A 9,300-nucleotide genomic window follows, 5' to 3' on the forward strand; every position below is an offset into this window, starting at 1 on the left:
ATGTAATACCCTTAAAAATAAGACGACGTGACGGGTGCCCCAAACGGTTGTGCCAAAGCTCATTATTTTCAATGTGACTGCGGAAGCTATGACTGACGATGATGACACACGCCGTAAATAGTAGACCCCCCCGACCATTTCACCCACTCCCAACGTCTTCCTCGTGGTGAGGTCCTGTAATAAGCACATGTCACCATGAAAAATCACCCGACAATTAGAATCAGTGGATAATTGAGCAACTGATATTAAATTGCACTCAAAAGATGGAACTAGTATGACATTCGATAAATTGAGATCCCCAGCGATATGAATGTTTCCTTCCTTAGTGGCAAGAATAGAATTGCCATTAGGAAATCGAACCCTGAAATTCTCAATAAGTCGACTAGAATTAAATAAGTCAACCTTCCTGTCATGTGGCGCGAAGCACCCGTGTCAATAATCCATTGATCATCTGGATTAATGGAAATAATTTATTACCGACAAGAGGCTCAGCTGAGTGATTATCTCTTCCGACTATGTCAAGAAGCTTCTCGAACTGGGCTGTGGACAGCTCTGAAATTTTGCTGGGCTTCGGACCAGAGCTGGCGGCCCTGGACTGCATTTGAACGGGCCTGCAGATTACTCTGCCCAGTCGCTGCATAACTCGGCCCATGTTCTCTTTTGCTGCTTGGACTCGCCTTTGCCTTTGCTCCTGGGCTCCCAATCCGTGGGCTTTCCGTGAAGTTTCCAGCATGTGCTGCGAGTGTGGCCCATTCGGTCACAGTGATCACAGTAAGGTCGTCCTCCCGATCGTGCGTCGGGTTGATTTGTTCCAGCTCCCTCCTTGACATAATAAATGCTGCCTCTGGTCCCGACTCATGTCCACTGTTCCACATGTGTGAGCTCTTTTGTCGCTCCTCATGAATCACCATGTAATAAATTTTATTAAGAGAAGGAAGTGTATCAAGACTCAGGATATTGGAGCGCACCATACCGAACTCCGGGTTGAGCCCCATGAGAAATTGATATGCTTTTTCTTTCTCGCGATGTGAAGTCACGAATGCTGCCGCCGCACAAGTACAAGTAGGAGCCGTGAGAAAATTCTCTAGCTCATCCCCAAAGACTTTGAGATTGGAATAATACTTTGCGACGGTTTCACCTTCCTGTCTCATCAGACATAAACGAGATTTCAATTCATATATCCTTGCTTCGTTACCTTCCGAAAACCTCTCTTTGAGGTCATCCCAGAGAGTCTTCGCATTTTCGATACATGCGACACTCGATTGCAAATCTTGATCGAGAGTATTGGTTATCCACGCCACGACCATCGAATTGCACATGATCCATTGCAATTCATTGGCATCTCCCTCAGCTGGTTTTTGTACTGAGCCATCGATGAACCCAAGCTTATTCTTTGCTCGAAGTGCATTAGTCATTAGCCTGGACCAAGTGAGATAATTCTCACCATTCAAAGTGCAGGCGATGATCTTGATTCCTAGCGCATCGGATGAGGTGACAGTATAAGGTGAAACAGCGATGATGGATCCCATTCCTACTCCAGTGTTTGCTTCCATGGGATAATTGGAGAATAAGAAACGAATATCAACAAGGATTTGATCGGTTTCAAGGCTTTGAAGCTTTGATACCATGTAAAATACCCACTTGGGCCTACACGGACTTGAGCCCATCTGCAACCCAAAAGCTTAAACTGATAGGTTACTGGACCCAAGCCTCATATAAGCTTGTGGTTTCTTCTCAATTTTTCGATGTGGGACAACATATCTCAACACCCCCGCCCTCACGTGGCAATGTGGTCCACACGTGCCCGTGCCTTAAACACCCCCCGCCCTTAACAAACTGACCCGAGCCGAGCATCCTCTTCCGTGCTCGGGTAAGGGGCCAAATACCAACTAACCTCGAGCTCCACCTCGGGCCTAACTAGAGGTGCACCTTTAGCTACCTCGGAACTGGACCGAACCACTCTTGGGCCTGATTAACATGAGGCGCACTCTTGGCTACCTCGAAATCGAATCTGGCGTGGTGTGAGCCCACATGAGCGCGCGGAAGCATAACCCACTCTGATACCATGTAAAAAGAGGAGAATCGATTGAATTGAAGGTGATAATCTTTATTGATGTGACAACCGTATATATACAAAATAACTCATTGATACCTACGGTAAGTAAATCAAAAAGGATACTGTATAACTATACAAGAATATCCTAAGAATATCCTAGAATATCCTAAGAATACAAGAAGATTCTAATGTAACAAATCTCGGAGAATATGTGGAAATATCTCGGAAATCATATATGTGGAAATATCTCGGAAATCATGGCATATCCCGTAATAGAGCTGAGCCAGAATTGCGACGTCAGTTGCTTTGTCTGCACGGAAGATCTCCATGGCTCAACCTACTGTTGTCTAGATTGTGATATCTATCTCCATGAGTCGTGTGTTGGATTGCCTCTCCAGATACGGCATCCCTCTCATTCAGAACACTGCCTGACATTGTCGAGGAGTCGCCGCTCCGATCTCTACAGATGTAATGGCTGCAGTAAATCCTCCGGGAAATCCTTCATCTACTGCTGCGACGACTGCATGTTTACGCTCGATATAGCTTGTGCAGTTTCAACTCTGCCTCCCCCGGAAGGTCATCGGGAGGAGGAGACGATTCAGCATTTTGCTCATGACCATCGCCTTACCTTCTTCAACATGGATAGGGCAATCAAGATCATGTGCAGATTGTGCGAGCAGCTGATCTCGGGTCCGACCTATGGCTGTGGGGGCTGCTTTTTCTTGCTCCATGAGTCCTGCGTGCAATTACCCAGGGAGATACCTCAACACCCTTTCCACAACTATGGGCATGCTGTTATACTCGTTACCGACACAAAGGAAGTTTTCCTATGTAAAGCCTGCAAACAATATCATCAGTTTGCATACCGCTGCGATGGATGCGCGCTCAACCTAGGCGTGCAATGTGCTGTTTCGACTCTGCCACTACAGGACCAACAAAAGGAGGACTCTCAGACGATCCAGCATATTTTCCACTCCCATAAATTGACATACTTTTGTTTGGAAATGGACAATGATATCCAGTGCAAAGCCTGTGACCTAAACATATCAGGTGAAATTTACGGTTGCCTTGAATGCATTTTCTTCCTCCATAAATCATGTGCCGAATTGCCCCAGGTAATGGTTCATCCTCTTCATCCCCACCCTCTATATCTCGAAGCAAAACCTCTCCAGTGCCGGTGCTGCTACAGAAACTCCCTTGGCTTCGTTTACAGTTGTCAAAATTGTCGACCCTTCGGACTCGACCTAGAATGCACTCAGAAAACTCTTTCTGCTTTCAAAGAGGGGTTACCTGCGGAAATTCATCATACTTTGCACCCCCATGCCTTGGCCCTTCATAACTTTGCTGGGCCCGGTTTTGTTCTGTGCAAGGTTTGTCAGCATCCACTACAAGGTCTAGGCTACTCATGTCCATATCCCGGTGAGTTCTTCGAGCTCCATATATTGTGTGCCGAGCTGCCACTAGAATTAGAACATCCATGTCACCCCAAACACCCCCTCACGCTTCTTCCAGCGGCATCAAATGGCCGATCCTTTAATTGTGGTGCCTGCCACAGAGAGTCTAAAGGCTGTGCGTTTTTCTGTGCTGAATGCCAGTTCTACTTGGACGCAAGCTGTGCTGCCCAGAAACTGACTTTCAAACATCAGCTCCATGAGCACAGTCTAACTTATTTTCAGAGAACGAAGTATTTGCAATGCAATCGATGCAGCAACAACTGTAATATGGACCTCTACCGCTGTGTTGAATGCAATTTCAATCTTCATCACGATTGTGCTCCTCTACCACCTAGTGTCAAACACGAACTTCACTTCCATCTGTTATTGCTCTGTGATAGAGTTGTCGACGAGTTTTACAAGGAGCAGTACTGCGATCTGTGTGAGATGCCCAGGAACCCTGAACATGGGGTTTATTACTGTGAAGAATGCAATTGTGCTGCTCATATCGACTGCGCGATCCCCAAGGTAATTCCCACACTCCAAAAATTCTGTCTTTTTGAAACATGGACATCGATGAAAGATTTTAGAAAGGACTAAAGTAAAAACAGTTAAAATTGAGCAACGGAACATTTTACCACATAGGATATATATACCGAAACAACTTAGGCACTTGCTTCTACTAGATTTAGTTACCTCCAATTCATAGGATATATATACCGAAACAAAACGAAATAAGCATAGCCATCAACAGGATTAAAATCAGGGTGCTCTGCTCGATAAACGTATAGAAGGCGAAGTTTTGGATAAATGCTGCTGCTTCAAAGTAGCCTTATAACTGGGTTTCATTTGAGGTTATCAGATTATTATTATCATTTCCAGGTCGAATCGAAGGGAGGGAAGGAAGCAGTCCAAAACCCTCTCCTTGACGAACTAAATGAAGAAATCACAAGGTTGGAGGTAAATGTGGAGGAAATGAAGAGAAAGCTGGAGGCGCTCAAGAGGAAGCGGGCCAAAATGAGTTCTCTATCCTTGATCTTTGAAGTGGGTGGAACAAAGCACCGGGCTTCCAAAATGGAGGTTCACAGCATCCTCTTCATCGCACACCAATATTCAGCATCTATACTCACTTGCATTTGCCTTTTCTTCTTTTCTTAATTGTTAGTGTTCACGAAAAGAAAATCATTTCTAAAATTGTGATCAATGCAGCTTCCAGTGTACCCTTCTGAAAAAACACTCAAGGCTCTTCTGGATGTAAGGACCTCTAACGTGGTTGGTTTCATATGAGTCTTTAAAGGGGAAGTAAAGCCCACTGGTTTAGTTCGGGGCTTGCCTGAGTTTTTTCTCTTTGTCCAGCTTCGGTTCTGTTACGGTCCATCCTGGTTCCTGCTAAGCAGAAAATATTTCACTGACCTTTTCTTAAATGTTTTTCAAACTGCAGATGCAGCGGCAGGAGGATCTTCCCACCGCAGTCATGCCTAAACTATGCATTTTTTTTTCATTTGAGATCGCATATATTTGTTCCAATTATCAAGGTTCGTAGTGAATCTACAGAACTTCGATTTCGATGCCGGAGATTATTGTGTACCAGATCAGTAACTAGTGGTGAATGAGCATATTGCCATCGATGTGTTTCTCCACTTGCACAGATCTTTTCATATCATATGTAGATGCTTACTGTCTATTTCTTTTAACAACGACAATTACACAATAATGACTTCTGGAAGATAAATTCTAGAATGCAAAGGCACGCAGAAGAGGGCTCAGCTGACTGAGTTGATTGAATGAAGAACATTTCTTCTTGTTGACTTTTCCTATTTTCTTTTTTAAATAAATTGATAATGTGGAATGGATATCGGTTTTAGTAACGGATGGAATAAAATAGAAAAACGCCTACAGGTGCTGAACAAAAATTGAAAAAAAATTATAAAAAGGACGAAAATAGCAAAATTTTCAAACCTAGTGTACCCAAACTATACTTTTCCCAGTAGTCAGCAAGTTTATATTGCGTTTGATTTCAAAGTAAGATTTTAAAATCAGATTTTGATTTTGAAAAGGAATGGTATAAATGGGGCACACCATTTGACTTTGTACGGATTATTTTGTTTTGTTGTGGAAAAAGAGTGTTATAAATTAATATCCATGCACTTGTTTGATATCCAGTTTGATTTTCTCCAACTTCTAAAGAAATGTTCTTGATTGCATTTGTCAGATGAAGTTGATGGTTGCATTTTCAACTGCAACTTGTAAATATTCAATATGTACCTGCTCCTTTTTTTGGCTGAAACAATTTATATATGTACCTGTCGAAGTCGATGCCTCACATTTTACCTGGTCTGTGTATTGCAACTTGGAAGAAGATCCCAAATTCTGAGTGCTCTCCGTGTTTTGCTTCTTCGTTTTTTTCTCATCAAGGATGAACGCTAGTACTCTCCTTCAGCATCCCAGCCATGAGCATGGTCTGGTCTTGCGAGAGTTTAGCGAAAATTTAGGAATTTCCTTTAAGTGCCATATCTGCTGTTTATGCGTGGAAGGTCCCGCCTACCATTGCGTCAACTGCCGCTTCTTCCTCCATAAATTGTGCGCTGAACTGCTACCCGAGATTCAACATCCATGTCATCCACAGCACCCACTTATACTATCCCATCCACGGAGCCGGAACCCACCTACATTATACTGGTCAAGTGTCGATCTTTTGCGCTGTTGTGGGTGTCATTTCAGCATAAGCGAATATGATACAGCACCCATATATGGATGTGATGGCTGTGAACTAGCCTTGCATGTGGGATGTGCAGCTGCTACTCTTCCCCCTCCTAAAGACGAGCATGAGCAGGAGGAGGAGAAAATTCAGCACTTTTCTCATGAGCATCCTCTCACATCCTTCCACGTGAACGGACCAAATCAGATCGATTGCAGAGCATGCGATCAGAAGATCTCTGGTCCCATTTATGGTTGTCGGAGCTGCATATTCATGCTGCACGAGCCATGTGCTTCATTACCCCAACAGATATTACAACATCCTTACCATCCGCAGCACCCCCTGACCTTGCGTGCTGATTTCGAGAAATTTCCTGAATGCAAAGCCTGCAAGAGACAGTCTTGGTTTGCATACCACTGTAATGAATGCGACTACAACCTCCATGCGGTATGTGCTGATTCCATTATGCATCCTTCTCCCGCTGATACGAACAGTGAGGAGGATAGGCGAGAGATTCTTCATTTCTCCCACCCTCACCGGCTGATGAGTTTTCATGCAAAAGTGGAGGGTAATTTTTCCTGCAACTTTTGCCACTATATTATATGCAGTGATTTTTATGGTTGCATTGATTGCCCTTTCATGCTCCACGTATCGTGTGCTGAGATACCGCAACAGATTGTGCACCCTCTTCATCCAGACTGCCCTCTCACTTGGCGAGCAGAATGTCAATATCGTAGAGAGAGTTCCGCTTGCTATCTCTGCTCTGAATGGTTCTCTGGTTTTGGATACAACTGTGAACAGCATTTCTTTCACCTTCATGCCAGATGCGCTTGCAGCTCTCTCTCTGCTCTGAAAGAGGGAGTCCCTAACTTTCAACGTTTCCATGAACACCCAATGAGGCTTTCTAATGACATGGATAGCACATGCAAACTTTGTAATGAAGAGTCATTTTATGGTCTAGCTTATTCTTGCTCAGATGGTTGTGACATCATGCTCCATGAGACATGTGCTGAACTACCTCGTGAATTGGAACACCCTTTCCACCCACAGCATCTGCTCGTTCTTCTTCCTGAACCAATGGATGGATCCGTTCCTTGCAATGCCTGTCTTGAACAAATTGAGGGATATAACTTTTACTGTGCGCCATGTGAGTTCCACATGCATACAGCATGTGCTCTGCATGAACCGACTCTGAAACACCAGCGTCACGAGCACAACCTGACCTATTTTGGAAAGACGGGCCACCTGCTATGCGATTTGTGTTACAATGATTGCAGCATTGACCTCTACCGCTGTGTTCCCTGCAATTACAATATTCACTGTAGTTGCACGCCCCTACCCCCTTCTGTTAAGCATGAACTTCACATCCATCCAATGGTGCTCCGCGATAGAGTTGTTGATGAATTTTATGACGACCAATACTGCGACCTATGCGAGACAACTAGGAACCCAGAACACGGTGTTTATTACTGCGACGAATGCAGGTGTGCTGCTCATATCGACTGTGTCATCCCCAAGGTAATTTATACATTCCGAAATTTCCATCTCCTTTCTGAAAGCATTATGCAACCATCACTCTCCCTGAGTCAAGTCGACTTACTTTTTTGTTCCAAAATGGAGCAATTATCGGAAAAACTTAGAATGGAAAAGAAGCCACCCCTACCCTAGACCTTGTGTGGGAAGAATATTGCTGCACAAATCATAAGCAGGAGTATATTTTTCTCTTTTCCAAGCAAAACAATTGTATGAGTCTAAACATAAAAGATTGCCATCTCCAGGTAGATCTCGAGCAACACAAACTCGCGGAGGACCTTATGCTCAGGAAATTGGATGAAGAAATTGCTAGTGTAGAAGCAGAGATGGAGGCAGTGAAGAAAAAGCTGAAGGTACTGATGACAAAACTGGAGGGAGTTAAAAAAAAGAGAAATGAGATAGCGAGCTCTCGGATGCGAGGGGAAGCAGAGTTGGACAAGGCATGAAAATGGAGTTGCATCACTTTCTCTTGGCATATATGCTCATATAATAAGGATCTAGTACATGAGTATTCCTATTGTTATCCGATTTGTGTCCTTAATCTTGGCCCCTTCTTATTTTAACTTATTTTCTTCTCTTGTGTATCATTTACGCTTGGTGAGGTACTACTCTGTGTATGTAACTCCCCGTACTTTGTTCTTTCACTCATACATAAGTCCTTACTAGTAGGTCATAACTGCAACAGTGACTTGCCGTCTTCAAAATAATACATACTAAAAGCGATAATTTGATTTGGAAATTAAGAACTTAAACATTAAGTAAAATTAACAAAACTGCTGTTTTAGGAAAACTATTAAATGACCCCATGCTGGTACACTGTAATTGATTCAACCAGTCCTGCATTCTATGATAAACTTCCAGTGTAGAGCCGTAACAAATTTAAATTTATTTATATATATATATATATATATTTTTTTTTTTTTGTGGAGTGTCGAAGGGTAGCGACAAAGATGCTAAAGGAGATAAAGATGACTGGGACTCGATTTGCCTACCTAAACAAGGAGGCCTTGGCATTAAACAAGTTTGCGATTGGAATGAAGTGTTGATTATGAGATTCATGTGGTTCTTGATCATTGGATAAGGTTCTTGATCATTTGGGCTGCAAATGATAAAATGGAGAAGACTAGTGCTCGGGAACAAATTCGTACTGAAGCTGCAGCCCCCATTGTGAATTGCAATAAGTTCCTGTGGACTCAGCCTATAATTCCTAGACGATGTGTTGCCTAACTCATCTTCTCTTTTCTGAGCAAAACAATTGCACTTTGTTAGCCTACATGCCATAAGTCATGCTATGATTCTATAAAGAGTTTGATATGTATGCAAATTCTATTCTTTATGTGGAGATGTGTCTCCACCAAGTAGTCAAATATGTACTGTAGTCAAATTCAATTCTTTAGGTAGTTATTCTGCATATATATTTGCCTGTCTGTTCAGTTTTTCGGTAAGCCTTTTGTTCTCGTACTCCACAGACTCTGTTCTACAGAGGATTGAATGAACGTTTCCTTCTCCTTTCATCTCTGTGTGTGATTTTGATTCTGATTGAAACTGCTGCAATATTTAGAATCAACAACAGACTCCTC

At 43.1% G+C, this 9,300-nt stretch overlaps 2 protein-coding genes across 2 annotated transcripts; both read left to right on the forward strand.

The window, feature by feature from the left end:
• The first annotated feature begins 2,313 nt into the window (after positions 1–2,313).
• On the forward strand, positions 2,314–4,971 carry LOC116190310. Its single transcript, XM_031519992.1, has 4 exons — positions 2,314–4,017; positions 4,372–4,569; positions 4,699–4,761; positions 4,846–4,971. The coding sequence occupies exons 1-4, from the start codon at positions 2,314–2,316 to the stop codon at positions 4,969–4,971; spliced, it is 2,091 nt and encodes a 696-aa protein (XP_031375852.1).
• Positions 4,972–5,857: 886 nt separating this feature from the next.
• Positions 5,858–8,399, forward strand: LOC116190313. Its single transcript, XM_031519994.1, has 2 exons — positions 5,858–7,705; positions 7,966–8,399. The coding sequence occupies exons 1-2, from the start codon at positions 5,906–5,908 to the stop codon at positions 8,164–8,166; spliced, it is 2,001 nt and encodes a 666-aa protein (XP_031375854.1). The 5' UTR covers positions 5,858–5,905; the 3' UTR covers positions 8,167–8,399.
• Positions 8,400–9,300: the final 901 nt, after the last annotated feature.

This window comes from Punica granatum, unplaced genomic scaffold (genome assembly GCF_007655135.1).
Source record: "Punica granatum isolate Tunisia-2019 unplaced genomic scaffold, ASM765513v2 Contig00419, whole genome shotgun sequence".
Classification (NCBI taxonomy): domain Eukaryota; kingdom Viridiplantae; phylum Streptophyta; class Magnoliopsida; order Myrtales; family Lythraceae; genus Punica; species Punica granatum.

Bases quoted from the DNA above. Each gene is read 5' to 3' on its own strand.
- LOC116190310 (XM_031519992.1), top strand. From the start codon at position 2,314: ATGGCATATCCCGTAATAGAGCTGAGCCAGAATTGCGACGTCAGTTGC. The intron at 4,018-4,371 runs GTAATTCCCACA...TATCATTTCCAG, and splicing joins TCGACTGCGCGATCCCCAAG to GTCGAATCGAAGGGAGGGAA. The intron at 4,570-4,698 runs GTTCACAGCATC...TGATCAATGCAG, and splicing joins ACCGGGCTTCCAAAATGGAG to CTTCCAGTGTACCCTTCTGA.
- LOC116190313 (XM_031519994.1), top strand. From the start codon at position 5,906: ATGAACGCTAGTACTCTCCTTCAGCATCCCAGCCATGAGCATGGTCTG. The intron at 7,706-7,965 runs GTAATTTATACA...TGCCATCTCCAG, and splicing joins TCGACTGTGTCATCCCCAAG to GTAGATCTCGAGCAACACAA.